We start from the raw sequence: 14,434 nt of genomic DNA on the forward strand, positions 1-14,434 counted from the left end.
AAAAATAAAATAAAATAAAAAATAATAATAATAATAATAAAATATAATAAAATATACATATTTTCAGATCCAATTTAATTGAATGGCACATTTTTCTTTTCTTTTCTTTTTCCACACTGAAAAATGTAATATGAAGAATGCTATAATGCGTTTTTATTATTTTTTTTACATCGGTACTAGAAAGGCTTTCATGTCAAACTGTTGAACACCATCTTCCTTAAGAACAACACCCTTCTCCGTGACAATGGCGGAGATCAATTCTGCAGGCGTGACATCAAAGGATGGATTCCAGACGTTGATCCCACGAGCTGCAACAGCGACGGTTTCAGAGACGATTTTCCCACTAGCCTCATCTTGTTTCAAGAGCACATCAGTAGAAGAAGAAGAGGAACCCTTGGAGGTGCTAGAGTTGGGATCGACAACGACAACAGGGCCTCTCAATGTGGTCACTTCGACCGGCGGTCTGACTTCGATATGAATATCTTTACCGGAAGAGATGTTCAGATCCACAGAGGTAGAGGGAGCAGCGACGATAAAGGGCACATTATGATATCGAGCTGTGATGGCCAATTGATAGGTTCCGATCTTATTGGCCGTATCTCCGTTAGCCGCCACACGATCGGCCCCAACGACAATGGCTGCGATCTTGTCTGTATGTTGAGCCAACAATGCAGAGGCCATCGAATCGGTGATCAAAGTGGCGGGGATCTTTTCATAAACCAACTCATAGGCCGTCAGACGAGAGCCCTGATTATAAGGACGGGTTTCTGTGCAGTAGGCATGAGAAAGTTTTTGTTGCCCTGCTAACGCACGGATGATTCCCAATGCAGTTCCGTAACCTGCAGTCGCCAACGATCTTTTTTTTTTTTTTTTTTTTTTTTAGTAGTAGTAGTAGTAGTAGTAGAAATAGTAGTAGAAAAAAGGATAGAATGAAAACTGTAAATTAATCATTCTCCATTTTACTTCTCATGACTAGAATGCTTTTTTTTTTTTTTTTTTTTTTTTTTCCCTTCCTTACCCAGTGTTACAATGAGTGATAACACGAAGATCATCGCTTCCCTTCCAAACCTTGAGAATGAATTCAGCTCCAAACTTGCCAATGTTGGTATTATCTCGTACATCCTCCTCCAACATCCTCTCTGCTAATTCCAAATACTTGTTGACCACATCTTGACCCGTTACCGTCACATGCGAGTTTGAACCTGACTGGTCCTTTTCCTCCAGTCTCGATGTCGATCTTACACCTGTTGCTAATTTATGAGCAGCATCAAATAGATTGACGGCCGTTGGACGGGACGTCTTTAGATAATCCAGCGAATCCTCAATAAACTTGACTGCCTCCTGAGCTGTCTGAAGTCGAGGTTGTGTCGAGGGTTGGATCAAGACCACAGCCAGGGTCAACGCAGCCACAATCGCAATCGCCGGTGCTCCACGGACTTTCATGGTCTTGATGGCATCATGTCCCAATTCCAGACTCGTAATTGAAACGTACACAGTCTCATGTGGCAACAGTAACTGGTCTAGAATGTCGAGAGAGCCACGCTGGTAACGGATCGCTTGAAGTGTTGCGCCAGTCATTCTTTGATGTCAAAAAAAAAAAAAAAAAAAAAAAAAAAAAGTATTGAAGTTATTAGGAGTATAGGAAGCCTAGGAAGTCTAGGAAGTAGGAAGTGCAGTCAGGAGTGTAGCCCCAAAAAAAAAAATAAAATAAAATATTATTTGGTTAATTTGCCAGCCATCAGGGAGCAGTCACCAAAGTAAAAAATAAAAAATTCATTTATTACAAATACTCTATATGATTGATATATGATTGATATGATACGATGGAGCTAAACAAGTACAGATGGAAAAAAAAATAATAATAAAAAAATAACTAATGCTATAAAGAAAATAGTAAAACAACAGAAATATATAGATAAATAGATATTGGCACATATTAAATATATAACAAGAAAAAAAAATAGATGATTAAAGTGAGAGAGAGAGAGAAGTGAAGATCCACTACTTTTTCTTCAATATTTATCGATGAGAAGGCGATGCCGAGGACATACTGGGTGGATGGGCTCCATTTCCTTGTCGGAACATTATGCTTGGAAGGTCTACAGTACCTGGAGGTACACCTACGCTGTTTCTCCTCCTCCTGGATGTGGAAGATTCAAGACCATAGTGGCCCAAGTTTAACTCCTTGCCACCACTGGGGGGTGGCGTCCTCATTCCGTGCGAACCATTGGGCGTTTCCATTGTGGGTCCATAGGATCCAGAGTAGCTCGATGGTGATGAGGATGGGATAGAATGTAGAGGAGGAGTTGTAGCTCGGTTGGTACTATAGATCGAAAGATAAGGCTCTCCGCTGTGGTGCATGGGTGATCTAGAGTTGTAAAGTGATGGCGATAACTCCTTCTTGTCATCGTATCCAGGTTGTGATCCAGGGTAGATGCTATCTGTCGTGCTGTTGTACTCTGTACGATTACCAGACAAGCCCGAAAATCCTTCTTTGATGTTCTCGGCTGAAAGTTTGGATGATTCGGATGCATTAGTCGCAGCAGCAGCAAAGCGGACGGCTCTCTTCAGCGTAGGGCTCGAGCTTCTGCTGTGGATTTTTGGCTTGTCCATCGACTCATTGGACGAGGGGAAGAGTGAAGTTGATAGAGGTGAAGGAGACGAAGGTTCATAGCCCATACCGTAGAGATTCGAGTATGGCTGCTTCAGGGGCCTTGAACTATATAAAGAGGATCCTAATTGAGAGTTGCTATGATCGTTATCCATATATAGCGGTGCCGATTGATCATACATGGCGGGCGGTGTAGACTCTGGTGATGGCGTTCTAGAGGCGGATATATGGAAGTGCACAAGCGGAGAGGAGGTTGATGGGGAGTATGGTGCTGTGCTCCAATCTGCGATGGGTGAGTGTGTTGGGTTAAGTGTCCTTGCGGCAGGTCGAGTCGGACTCGAGAGCATCAAGATGGTCTGTGCAGCTTGAGCGGCCGAAGGTACGTTGGTCTCATGTTCTGAAGAAGGATGGTACGGCGACAAGTATCCAGGATCGGGTTTAGAGGTCGCAATATTCATCAGCGACTTTGCAGGCTGAAACAGCTCAGAGTCCTTGAATTGTGACAATGAGGGCATCCTCGCTCTGAAGCGGCTAGTAGGGGTTGAAGGGGCTGAAGGTTGAAAAGACATTTCGACGTCTTGATTTTCCGACTTTTCAGTCTCAGAGCCAGCTGGATCGGATGTTCTACCACGAAAATAAGAAACATCATAGTCAGGATAGACCCTCTTGACGCGTTTTCTCTCGCTCTGTCGAGGCGAGGACTGACGTGAGATGCTCTGATGAATTTGACTGGCCGTGACACGTGGTGAACAGACGGGTTGGATGAGAGACTCGACTTCCTGCAAAGTGTACTTTGACCAACCACGACGAATCTTGAGGATTGCATACTCTAGTCGTGTCCTTAATCGACGGGATACCTAATGAGATTGGTGTATAAGGATTACTTTAATTAAGTACATCTGGTCATAGATGCGACTCAATTTTGTCCAATGGCAGACGCGTCTTTGCCCAACCTATGGAACATTCTACTTCGCCGGCCAGTCCAGACCCAGAGAAACACAAAGAAACATATCCAAAAAGAAACATGTCCACAAAAAAAAAAAAAAGAAAAAAAAAAAAAAAAAAGCGACTGTATGAACTCAAAGGATAGACGTGAAGTATAAAGAATTATATTTGTCTCTATCGACAAAAGAATCCATGATTGATAGCAACAGTAACTGGCTAGTAAAAGAATAAAAAGAAAAAAAAAAAAAAAAAAAAAAAAAAAAAAAGAGAAAGCACGTAAAGTAGCAACAAGATGATTATGGTTCTTATTTTACCTTGAGGATTCTACCCTGTTGAAGCACATGTTCAATGGTTTTTTCTTTACCCTGTGGACGACAGAGGTCCTGCTTTTCGCGCTCAACCGCAATGAGAGACTCATTTACGCGATTAACCAGGTTAGAAGTTGTGGCTGGGTGGCCAAGTGTCATAGTAGCTGGTAGAGACTCCGTGTTGAATGATGTGCCCGAAGGGTTGCTCTCCATTGAAGATGTTGTTGTTGTTGTTGTTGCTGCTGCTGGTGTTGGCGTTGGTGTTGATGTTGGAACTGGTCCTTTGGTCTTGACTGATCGTGAACCTTGTGTTAGGTTATTTGAAGCAGTGCTCTGAGTATGACTGCTACTAGCCCTGGGCGTTGCAGTTGCTGTTGTATTGACTGTTTTTGGGTTCTTTTTAGCTGCTGCTGCAGTATTCATCTCTACATTCTCTTCCTCCACCGAGTTGGACAGTGGAGGGGAATGCATACCGGATGTTGGTGTTGAGACTGAAGCGGTATTTGTCAGTGACGCTGAGGTTGAAGGTGTTAGTGGTGCAGCGGCTGTTGTTGGAAAGGAGGTATTGTCGGGTGTGGAGATGAATTTAACGATAGGTGTAGTAGAAGGGGCAGCTGGGATTGGACTGGAGATGGTGACAGCCAGTGTTGGCAGTCTTGTCTGAGTCTGTTGCTCAGTGGCCATAGTTTAGCCGGGATAGATGGGGTATGGTCGATGAAAGAGCTGAAATACAGCTGAAATAACAGATCCTTTGAGCAAAAAAAAAAAAAAAAAAAAAAAACCTCCGAGAAGAGTTGAAGGGTGGAATAGTGGTAAGAGAGCGATAAAGAGATACAATGGTACAGAAGAGTTGGGAATGAAGTGGGGTGAGGAAAAGAAAAAGCAAGGAAAGAGAACAAACAAAAAAAGGGTAAAAATAAGTAAGCGCGAAAAGAGTGGAAAGATGTATTGGCGCGACTGGAGAAACAGTAAAAAAAAAAAAAAAAAAAATTTTCCTTTCTCCTTTGAAAAAGAAAAGATGCTCTAAACTTTCTTTTTCTTTTTGTTAAAACGTGATTGATGCAGAAAAAATATTCAGGATGACGCGCATTTTTTTTTTTTTTAGTTTTTTAGTTTTGCAATCCGAGCTCCCGCGTGGCGAGTATGGAGTGTTTGGGATAATAAAACACTTTTTTTTTTTATTACCATGACTGTGGGAGAAAAGACAAGAGGAGTAACAATTACGTGTTATTCTAGAACAAATATTAATAAAAAAAATCGCGTCTCCTTTGTCCTCTAGAAAGCTCTTTATTCTCCCTGCATTAGAAAGTATGTCCACTCAAAGCCTCCTGTCTACAAAGGCATGCCTTTACCGTAGACTGTCTTTGAGTGGATCAGTCATAGCTGACCGACCTGTTTATAAATCTATGACCCTATTGCTGTAAGAGTAATAAAAAACACGTATTCTCATCAGAGTATGCTTTAGTAACAGGAAGAAAGATCCAACACTGCGGATATTTGATGACAGAAGCACAAGCAAAGGTATGCTATGGGTCTGTGCAACATTCGCCCAATGTGTTTTATCTCTCTTCAACACACATCACTTTTACGCCCTCCATGATGCCCGTTTTGCCGCATACTTGCGCACATTATGCTAATGCAATATTAAAATGAAGATTGCTTTTTTAGTTCCGCTGCTATTCTATTCTCGGCCATGAGGATCAGAAGGTACATGTACATGTGCCTGCTACGGACAAAAAACAAACATGTTACAACTCATAATTAACAAACAACTAATCACAATAACAACAATCATAATCATAATGCTGTACTTTTTGTTTCAGATAAATCTGATATACTCTCTATCACGGCATTGTCCCCATTTCAAGTCAACTACAATTTGTCAATCCACGCCCAGAATACCTTTTGTAGCGCAAAGCTACTACAATGCTTGTTTCTTTTTGGAGGCAATGATGGTATTATATATACACATCTCCTCCTCTCTTCTTCATCGTTAAAATATCGGTAATATCGGTATAAAGAAGAAAAAAAAAATACCATAAAATTCTATGACTTGGATTTGTACATAATTTAGCTAGTCGTCCATGTGTGCAAAACGTTGTTATTCGCGTCTAGCGGAGTTGAAAAAAGTCAATGGGCTCTTTAACTCTCCTACAAAAACCGTTCTTTAGAGAAAAGAAAAGTGGAAGAATGAATCCCCTTTTGACAGATATCGGTTTTTGTTGCTTTTTTTTTTTTCCTCTTCTTTGTAAATGAGGCATTGCTGTGCACGGGCACACATGCACAAACAAAATATTCAACTGAAGTGAGTAATTTTGCTCAAATGACAAAGAATCCTGCCGGAGGTGAGGAAGAAAAAAAAATCCCAAGCCGGTTCATTGATGCCTTGTCCTCTATAAAAGAACTAGAAAAACTTTTTTTTTTTTAGTGCGTCTCATAACTTTTCCGCATTGCTTTGTTTTAGCTCAAGCATGTCCCTTCCACTATCTGCTGCACTGGCTATCACCCTTGGTGCAGTTGCTGTTACAGCTATGCACCAATTCCTGGAACGTCGTGTCAAGGGCAAATTAACTCACATTCATACGAACGACACTCTCTTTGACAAACAAAAGTATGGTCATATCCTAAATTATGACAGGTACTCCCTCATTCTACATGGTCAGCCCACTCTTATCCTCTCGGGTGAATTCCACTATTGGCGTTTACCAGACCAATCCCGTTGGAGACCCATTTTGGAACAATACCGATCCGCTGGACTTAATTGTATTCGAATCTACTTTCATTGGGGCTTTCATTCTCCACAGCAAGGTCTTTATGATTTCGAAAAGGGAACCAATCGAGACATTGACTACCTGTTGACTCTATGCGAAGAGCTTGGACTCTATGTCTTGGCAGCCCCAGGGCCCTACATCTGTGCAGAAACCCAGGCCGGAGGCTTCCCTATTTGGTTGGCAGCCAAGCGAGAAATCCGATTACGACATATGAAAACAAATTTCTGGAAGGAATACGACCCATTATTCATGGAATACTGTGTAGAGTATCTTCAACACATTCTGCCCATCATAGCCAAACACCAAATCACCAACGCTGCCGATATCGATACGGACCCGAAAGCAGTCATCAATAAGGCCAACAGTGGATGTGTGATAGGATTGCAAATCGAAAATGAAGCGTTTCAGCACGTCTTTGGATATCCAATTGGCTTACATGACGATATGAGGATGTTGGCCAAAACTGCACGCGACTGTCGGATCACAGTACCACTGTTTACAAACGATGGCTTTGAACAAGGCTCCTTCATCGTCAAGGATGACCCAAGCCGCAAAAAGAACGACTTTGGCATTGACTTGTACGGATTTGATAAATATGTTGGTAAGAAAGATCAAGCAAGTTGCTGGAGAAAAAAGAAAAACAAACAAACAAACAAACAAACAAACAAACAAACAAACAAGCAAACCGCTGCTTACTTACTATGCTTTATGCCAATGTTGGTTACATTTCTACCATTAGTGTTTACGCCCAATAGTGAACCTTCCTCATGGGTGTTTGGCCGTGATCCGTCCTTTCTTCAAGAATGGGATCCCGCGATAGTTGTATCTGAACTCGACAAGATGGAGAAAAAAGTCCGTGGATTCGGACACGCCAACAATCGGTCTCCTATCTTTATCCCAGAGTTACAAGGCGGCTGGTTCAACCACTATGGGATCCAGTATACATACGACGCAATCTATCGGTTCTATGGAGACCAATACACACGGCTCATGCTCGACACAGTCTTCTCGCAAGGCTCTACTATGCTCAACTTTTACATGTTCTACGGCGGTACCAATTGGGGTACTCTCGGTGATTCGTACGTCTCTCATTCCCTGAACAATGTCTTTCTTCATTCTATTATTGCTTGAAGACTAATAAGCTGAAAACAATGATTACCTTACGTTCATTTTTTTTTTTTTTTTCCTTTTTTTGATAGTGATGTTTATACATCTTATGACTATAGTGCATCTATCCGTGAATATGGCTTAATGTCCGGGCGCCTTCGTAAACTTCGTCAAGGGATTTTATTCCTCCAATCGTTTTCAGACATCATGGTTCGGACGGACCCTGCCCTTACTGGGTCTTTTATCAGCACTTTCTCAATCCGATCAAGTCTCGATAATACCATCTGCCAACAGCGCCTCTCTCAAGCCTCGAGTCACCAAGGCCATGTTAGGCTCATCTTTATGCGCAACTTTTCAAAGGAGAAGCAAGATCGCTTTTATCTTGAGCTTGTGCGCAGATCCGCTCCACCTGCTCAGAGGAAGAAGAGCAAGGAAGATGGTATCGTTGCTCGACTGTGGTGCTGTTTAGCATACAAGGCTTCCTATATCGCCTTGGCCAATTATACTACGGTTGTGAACCCCGATATCCATTTAATTCTTTCAGCAACCCCAATCGTTATCCGAGCTTTCGCCTCTAACGGAAAGAAAGAAGTCTGGATTGCCGCATTAGCAGCATCCGGCCCAACTGAAATGGCTTTCAGTTCGAGTGTAGCCATGAGGGAAGCTGGAGGACTCTTCCCCTCTGGGCTTGGGCCCGATGAGGGTATCAAGCTTCAGGGACCACCGGGTGATACAACTATAGCGGTACTGTCAGTCCCAGAAGGCCCCAAAAGCGCTCACGTAACCCTTGCGGGCTCAAAGAAACATGATTCTTCCGAGTCATTACTCCATATCATCTTTTTGGACCAGACGGTTCTATCAACATTGTACTGTTACTATGACAACCGACACTCGGAAACCGCCGCCTCTAATAGAGCTGCTCCTGCTGCTGCTGCAACGGCACCACTTGGAGATCAGCAGGCATCTCAGCTCCAGAATGTCAAGAAAGGCCCTACAACTCCTATGCTTGTTACTTGGGGATCGTACAATACGATTTATAACCCCCAGCACAAGACACTGACAGTGGAATCGACCGATAGTCAGAATGAACTCTATGTGCTCTTATTCGACCATGAACAGCAGCAACAACAATATCAATCCTCTTGGTCTTCACCTGATGTCCTTTCGGCTTCGAGTGAGTCGGTCTCCATCCATGGAACGGGTCTCCCTCTTCAACTATTCAAATTAAGAGAGAACCAGACTGCAACTTTGACTAGAAAATTAGCCACTGAGTACATCCATCAACATTCACGTTTGGATGTTGGGATCTCTCTGAAAGGATGGGAGACAAGGACCACAGATTTCAATCAATACGATTGGAAAGATTGTCCACGTAAAAGCCCAAAATCAGATCTCTTTCAAAAGGTCAGCCTCGATTTCTTATTTACATCAGGTCATATCGTCTACAAGGGCACATTCAAGACACGCCAGAAGCGTTCAAACGAAGGGACCAGTCTTTTATCCAGTTTCAACAATACCAAAACCCCCGTTTCCCTCAAGATCAACATGCGCAACCGAGCTATTGTGTTTGTGAACGGTGTTTGTATTGGATCCCATATGACTTATTCGCGACAATTAATATCACCCGGTGCTAAAATGGGATATGATCCCATCGCATTCGGCTCACACACGCTCCTGATCACCCAGGAAGCCCTTCAGGCAGCGAAAGCACAGGTGCCAACAAGCTCAGGTGACAATAACAATCATGATCATCAGCATTATCATGAGCAAAAACACGAGATCATCATTGTAATCGATTCATTTGGTCAAAGTCGTCAACCATTCGTCGTGAACGACATTCGGAACCCACGCGGATTACTATCCGCAAGAGTGTATGGAAAGGATGTTGTCAAGGGAAGTGAAGTTTGGCAAGTTGCAGGAGTGGATGTGACCCAAATTGACATGGCCTACAGTAGCACTGGTTTCCCAGATGAGCACTCTTCCAAAGGCTGGAAGGGGGTCACGACTACAGCTGACAGTAAAAAGCAACCTTTACGAGTTATTCCAAATAATGGAGTTTCATGGTGGCGTACGCGATTTGAGGGACCCCCATCATCATCATCACCATCACCATCATCATCATCAACAACAGGAGACCCATCTTACACTATCAATATCCCACTCTGTTGTAGAATTGAAGGGGAATTTTCGGGGATGATCATCCTTAATGGTGTGCTCGTGGGGCGTTACTTTGGGTCTGATTCTCCTCAACATGATTTCTATCTAATGGACGGGCTTGTTCACAAGGCTGAATCGGGGAAATTAAATGAGCTGACTATTGTCATGTATGGTGACAAAGAGACAGTTATCGGAAATACAAATGATTTCAATCGATCCAATGATAACAACAATATTCGAATAACGGTTTTGCCATGGATCGTAGAGGATGCACAGGGTGAACTAGGGCAATGGAGTGGAAATACAGCGTTTATGTTGGATACAGAAGAAGCACAGCAATTGAAAGCAGGTCCCTTCTGGACATTAAAGCAAACAATCAATATTTAATCATTGAAAAAAAAAAAAAAAAAAAAAAAATTATGAGAAGAATCAGATTGGTATGAAATTTTGTAATTATTATTATTATTATTATGCGCAAAGAAGAGATGATAACTAATGTTACATGAATAAAAAAAAAAATTGTTCGCTACATTCCTATTTTTTTTTTTTTTAGTTTTTAGCTTTTTTTTTTTTTTTTTTTTTTGCATTTTATGCCTGTTTAGTCTTCATCCATGTCCTCTGGTGCGGATAGCTCTTCATCATCAGAGATCGGTCTACTTGAGTTGGGTCCTTCAGATCCTGAACGCTCATTTTCCTGATCCGAATTAATATGATCGCCTTCACCTTCTCCTTCTTCATCATCTTCGATCGGACCACTCTCATCCTTTTCTTTTGCAAGACGTTGCTTTTCCAGCGCTGCAGTTAATGTCATAGTCTTTGGCACAACATCTATTTTTTTTTTTTTTTTTTTTTTTTCCAACAAAGGAGACAACCGAATAAAAGAAGTAAATAAATAAGGGAAAAAAAAAATAAAAAAATATCGAACTACATATATATATATATCTTTAATATTTCCACTGATCATTTACTTTACCTTGCAGAAATTCGAGCGAGTCGTGCTGTGTTACTGCCGTCGCTAAAATACCCCCAAGAAAAAATAAAAAATATTTAGAAATGGACAATCGGTTAAGAGGTAAGCTCATGAGTTTTTTTTTTTTTTTTTTTTTTTTTTTCTCCTTCTTTTTTATCCTGACTGAGATAGGGAGAATCATTCATTTCCCAAGGATGTATCATAAGCTTTATTTACCAAGATCCATGTATGATACTGTTTTCCGTTTCCCAATCCTCGCTAAATTAAAGGCCTTTTTCGTAAAGCTTTCCAAAAAGAATTCCTAATTGAAAATGAAAATGAAAATAGAATATATATATTGGTGAATGTCTTTTTTTAGTTCTGGAAACTTGAAAGTTAAAAAAAAAAAAAAAAAAAAAAGAATAGAATAGAACATACGGTAGCCATGCTGATCAAGAATACAGCATCATTGCTGACCATCTGTACATCTTTATCTTCTTTAATAATCCTTTTGACTCTTGCAGCAGGCAGCTTGGTGACACCTTTTGCCTTTCCTGAATATAAGGCTGATCCTCCTAATGCTGATGCTGATGCAACTGCTGATCCTTCCGATGTTGATGCTGAACCTGTCGATGTTTTGGCAGATGTTTTAGTAGGAGTCTTCTTTTGGACACGACCTGATTTTGCGGTGTTTGCGCCAGTGGATTTTGATTTCGAACTAGCCATGATTTGTATTATGTTTTCTTGCTTTTTGAGAGTGAAAGTATAAAAAAAAAAAGAAAAAAAGCGATGTCGGTTATGAACAACCGCTATTCATAATTTAGTAGAGCGCGCTCTTATTCGTCAGCCACAACAAACGACGCGTTTTGATTTTTCCGTGACATTCATTTTTTCTGATTTTGGTTTAATGACATGCGATGCACATTTCTTTTCCATACAGGGATATTTTCTTTCAAGAACAAGGGACCTTCAGGGATCGTGATTAGTTCGCGTCTCTGAATGTAAGTTGCATGGATGGATGTGTCTCTTGTAAATACTTGGAATCTTTTCATTATTATTTATATCATTGATATGTCTTTTCGTCTCTAGTCCCTGATGTCCCACGACTATATCAAAAAATGTCCTCAAGTCTCTCTTATTCATGCATCCCCTGTCTTGCCAACAATAGGATAGCGCTTCTCGAAGAATGAATACCAATCATCCAACGTCTTACGCTGCATAAAAAAAAAAAAAAAAAAAAAAAAAAGAAACAGAGCAGTTGAACATGATAGATCGTTAGACTCTTAACTTTCAATTTAGGAAAAAAAAAGAAAAAAAAAAAGAAAAAAAGACATACCTCCTTTTCACTCAATGTACTATAGTCCGCGATACAGTCTTCGGCCTTCAAGGAGCTCATTCCAAGTGCCTAAGGGAAAAAAAAATCCGTAGATCAATTCGAATTGCTCAGTAAAAAAAATCAAGTTATAATATTATATATGCTTGGTAATTTAATTTTTTTTTTTGCTCCCCAAATCCAGAGAGAACATTCCAGTCCATTGCATGTGGGAACAAATTAATATGCATGGAAAGTTTATAATACAATATTATACCTTGGAGGCATCTTTTCCTGCAAAACAATGGTATCCGCCGGAGGGGCCATACATGGCTTTCTTGGTCGTGACATCAAACACTGTGCCCTTGATGGCTACATAAATGGGTAAATCATCCTTACTGCCATCATGCTGCGCCAATTCCTCGTGAGTAAAGATGCGAGACCAGTTTGGTGGCGGCAGTGGGCTATGTAAAAAAAAATAATAATAATCGTGTGAATGCAAAAAAAAAAAAAAAAAAAAAAAAAAAGCAATGTTTTTTCGAGGAGAGTGTCGATTCTCACGTTTCAGGGAGAGCAAATGCCTTTGGCTTAGAAGAGGAAGCGGTAGATGTTGATTCCGAGCTAGTTGATCCGCCTTCATTCTTTTTTACTACGTTCTCAGATGACTCGATTTTCTTTCTCTGTTCCTCCTCTTTCTCCTCATTCAATTTTTTTGTTTCCTGCAAGTGGGTGATAAAGACTGCAATAGCAACAGTAATCACAATGGTCGGTAGCGTATAAGGCTCCTTGAACAGATTTTCCATGAACGTGTAGATGGACATTTTTTTTTTTTTTTTTTTTTTTTTTTGGTTCTTTTGGGTTCTTTTGTTAAAGTGAGAGAAGAGTAAAAGTAAAAAGTAAAAGTAAAGAAAAAAGTTAATTTGCGAATGCTCTCAATTAGCTCCACTCTCATGAGAGAAGAGGCTTTTTTTTTTTTTTTTTTTTTTTTTGACAAGTTCTGACCCTACTGGAGTCATATTGCATGTACTGCCAAAAGCTATACCAGAACCAAACATATAAAAGACGTTCCCATCAACATCGCTTTTCTTTTTTTCTTTATCAAATAAAATAAAATAAAATAAAATAAAAAAAAAAGACGGACTCTCCCACGCCTAATAAACATACAGTAACAACAACAAAAAACAAGAAAAATGTCCAGCCAACCAACAGCGCAGCAACCATCTCAAACCAACAACAACGTCAGTATAGAGACTGCACGTCTTACACTCGATCCACCCGATGCAAAGGACGATCAGGCTATGGGCGCCATGCTTTCAGACCCCGAAACCATGGTCCATCTTCAATTCATGGCCAAATCCTGGCAAGGTGGTTGGACTGCCGAGGAGCTCATCAGTCGTCGCGAAGCTCAAACAAAGGCGATAGAGGAAAAACGTGCATCCACATTCTATATCCATGACAAATCCACGGGCGAATTAGCAGGTGTCATGGGCGCAAATACTATCAATACCCGGGACCGCAACGCAATTGTGGGCATCATTCTTTGGAAAAAGTATTGGTCTGGTGGTTATGGCACCGAAGCTCTGTATGAACTCATGCGTGGTCTCTTTGAAGATCTCAAAATGCATAAGGTAAACAGCCGGGGCAAAAAAAAAAAAAAAAAAAAAAAAAAAATGTATTCACACATTTATCTATAAAAATACGATCGTAGCCATTCTCTCCCTCATTAACTAATCTAATTAAACGTTTTTTTCTTCATTCTCTTATTTCTTAGATTTTGTATGAGACAGCACAACACAATGTACTCATGCGCAAGTTCCTGGAACAAACATGCGGCGTGCCCTTGGCCTATGTCCGCAAAGAAGAAGTGTGGTGTCAAGCAACTAACAAGTGGGTCGATCTTTGGCAGTACGAAATCTTTGAACATGATTGGCCTCGTATCAGCGCCATCTTACTCGAAAACCTGAGGCGCGGCGCTGCCAAGCACGCCGCAAAGGCTTAGAGTTATATAAATAATGACAATAAAAAAATATATTATACACTGAGCCAACTATTGTACAAAAAGTAAAATATAAAAAAGGAAGAAAGGAGGGGAAATAATAAAAAAAAAACTATAATAAAGAACGATGTAGACATACGAGAAACGAGCGACAGTGTTTGACTATACAGCAAATATTAATGGTAATAGCGTTAAGGATAAAAAAGATAAATACAAGCAAAGAAAACGAGAAAGAAAAATGTTGCTTCAGTTACCAATATGCTGAATAAGAAGCACTG

General features: G+C 40.7%; 6 protein-coding genes across 6 annotated transcripts; 2 read left to right on the forward strand and 4 right to left on the reverse strand.

Moving 5' to 3' along the window:
• Positions 1–137: 137 nt before the first annotated feature.
• BCR41DRAFT_332901 (hypothetical protein) lies at positions 138–1,597 on the reverse strand. Its single transcript, XM_022021867.1, has 2 exons — positions 1,019–1,597; positions 138–856 (listed from the first exon to the last, which is right to left on the reverse strand). Exons 1-2 carry the CDS (start codon positions 1,576–1,578, stop codon positions 166–168), a joined length of 1,251 nt encoding a protein of 416 aa, XP_021884020.1. The 5' UTR covers positions 1,579–1,597; the 3' UTR covers positions 138–165.
• Positions 1,598–1,797: 200 nt separating this feature from the next.
• BCR41DRAFT_384383 (hypothetical protein) lies at positions 1,798–4,588 on the reverse strand. The gene is made up of 2 exons (XM_022027560.1): positions 3,871–4,588; positions 1,798–3,468 (listed from the first exon to the last, which is right to left on the reverse strand). Exons 1-2 carry the CDS (start codon positions 4,546–4,548, stop codon positions 2,020–2,022), a joined length of 2,127 nt encoding a protein of 708 aa, XP_021884021.1. The 5' UTR covers positions 4,549–4,588; the 3' UTR covers positions 1,798–2,019.
• A 1,747-nt stretch (positions 4,589–6,335) lies between these two features.
• BCR41DRAFT_384384 (glycoside hydrolase superfamily) lies at positions 6,336–10,286 on the forward strand (the record flags this gene model as incomplete). Its single annotated transcript, XM_022027561.1, has 3 exons — positions 6,336–7,236; positions 7,375–7,714; positions 7,835–10,286. The coding sequence occupies 3 exons, from the start codon at positions 6,336–6,338 to the stop codon at positions 10,284–10,286; spliced, it is 3,693 nt and encodes a 1,230-aa protein (XP_021884022.1).
• Positions 10,287–10,491: 205 nt separating this feature from the next.
• On the reverse strand, positions 10,492–11,644 carry BCR41DRAFT_419798 (histone-fold-containing protein). The gene is made up of 4 exons (XM_022029815.1): positions 11,287–11,644; positions 11,086–11,170; positions 10,873–10,914; positions 10,492–10,727 (listed from the first exon to the last, which is right to left on the reverse strand). The coding sequence occupies exons 1-4, from the start codon at positions 11,572–11,574 to the stop codon at positions 10,498–10,500; spliced, it is 645 nt and encodes a 214-aa protein (XP_021884023.1). The 5' UTR covers positions 11,575–11,644; the 3' UTR covers positions 10,492–10,497.
• An 81-nt stretch (positions 11,645–11,725) lies between these two features.
• BCR41DRAFT_318932 (cytochrome b5-like heme/steroid binding domain-containing protein) lies at positions 11,726–12,996 on the reverse strand. The gene is made up of 4 exons (XM_022021333.1): positions 12,722–12,996; positions 12,438–12,624; positions 12,185–12,253; positions 11,726–12,062 (listed from the first exon to the last, which is right to left on the reverse strand). Exons 1-4 carry the CDS (start codon positions 12,979–12,981, stop codon positions 11,988–11,990), a joined length of 591 nt encoding a protein of 196 aa, XP_021884024.1. The 5' UTR covers positions 12,982–12,996; the 3' UTR covers positions 11,726–11,987.
• Positions 12,997–13,270: 274 nt separating this feature from the next.
• On the forward strand, positions 13,271–14,248 carry BCR41DRAFT_419800 (acyl-CoA N-acyltransferase). The gene is made up of 2 exons (XM_022029816.1): positions 13,271–13,788; positions 13,932–14,248. The coding sequence occupies exons 1-2, from the start codon at positions 13,351–13,353 to the stop codon at positions 14,157–14,159; spliced, it is 666 nt and encodes a 221-aa protein (XP_021884025.1). The 5' UTR covers positions 13,271–13,350; the 3' UTR covers positions 14,160–14,248.
• Positions 14,249–14,434: the final 186 nt, after the last annotated feature.

This window comes from Lobosporangium transversale (assembly GCF_002105155.1).
Source record: "Lobosporangium transversale strain NRRL 3116 chromosome Unknown BCR41scaffold_7, whole genome shotgun sequence".
Lineage (NCBI taxonomy): Eukaryota > Fungi > Mortierellomycota > Mortierellomycetes > Mortierellales > Mortierellaceae > Lobosporangium > Lobosporangium transversale.

Bases quoted from the DNA above. Each gene is read 5' to 3' on its own strand.
- BCR41DRAFT_332901 (XM_022021867.1), bottom strand. From the start codon at position 1,578: ATGACTGGCGCAACACTTCAAGCGATCCGTTACCAGCGTGGCTCTCTC. The intron at 857-1,018 runs GTAAGGAAGGGA...AAAAAAAAAAAG, and splicing joins ATCACTCATTGTAACACTGG to ATCGTTGGCGACTGCAGGTT.
- BCR41DRAFT_384383 (XM_022027560.1), bottom strand. From the start codon at position 4,548: ATGGCCACTGAGCAACAGACTCAGACAAGACTGCCAACACTGGCTGTC. The intron at 3,469-3,870 runs GTAAAATAAGAA...CAATCTCATTAG, and splicing joins AACAGGGTAGAATCCTCAAG to GTATCCCGTCGATTAAGGAC.
- BCR41DRAFT_419798 (XM_022029815.1), bottom strand. From the start codon at position 11,574: ATGGCTAGTTCGAAATCAAAATCCACTGGCGCAAACACCGCAAAATCA. The intron at 11,171-11,286 runs GTATGTTCTATT...ATTTTCAATTAG, and splicing joins TCTTGATCAGCATGGCTACC to GAATTCTTTTTGGAAAGCTT. The intron at 10,728-10,872 runs GTAAAGTAAATG...AAAAAAAAATAG, and splicing joins CTCGCTCGAATTTCTGCAAG to ATGTTGTGCCAAAGACTATG.
- BCR41DRAFT_318932 (XM_022021333.1), bottom strand. From the start codon at position 12,981: ATGTCCATCTACACGTTCATGGAAAATCTGTTCAAGGAGCCTTATACG. The intron at 12,254-12,437 runs GTATAATATTGT...TTTTTCCCTTAG, and splicing joins CAGGAAAAGATGCCTCCAAG to GCACTTGGAATGAGCTCCTT. The intron at 12,063-12,184 runs GTATGTCTTTTT...TTTTTTATGCAG, and splicing joins GTACATTGAGTGAAAAGGAG to CGTAAGACGTTGGATGATTG.
- BCR41DRAFT_419800 (XM_022029816.1), top strand. From the start codon at position 13,351: ATGTCCAGCCAACCAACAGCGCAGCAACCATCTCAAACCAACAACAAC. The intron at 13,789-13,931 runs GTAAACAGCCGG...CTTATTTCTTAG, and splicing joins AAGATCTCAAAATGCATAAG to ATTTTGTATGAGACAGCACA.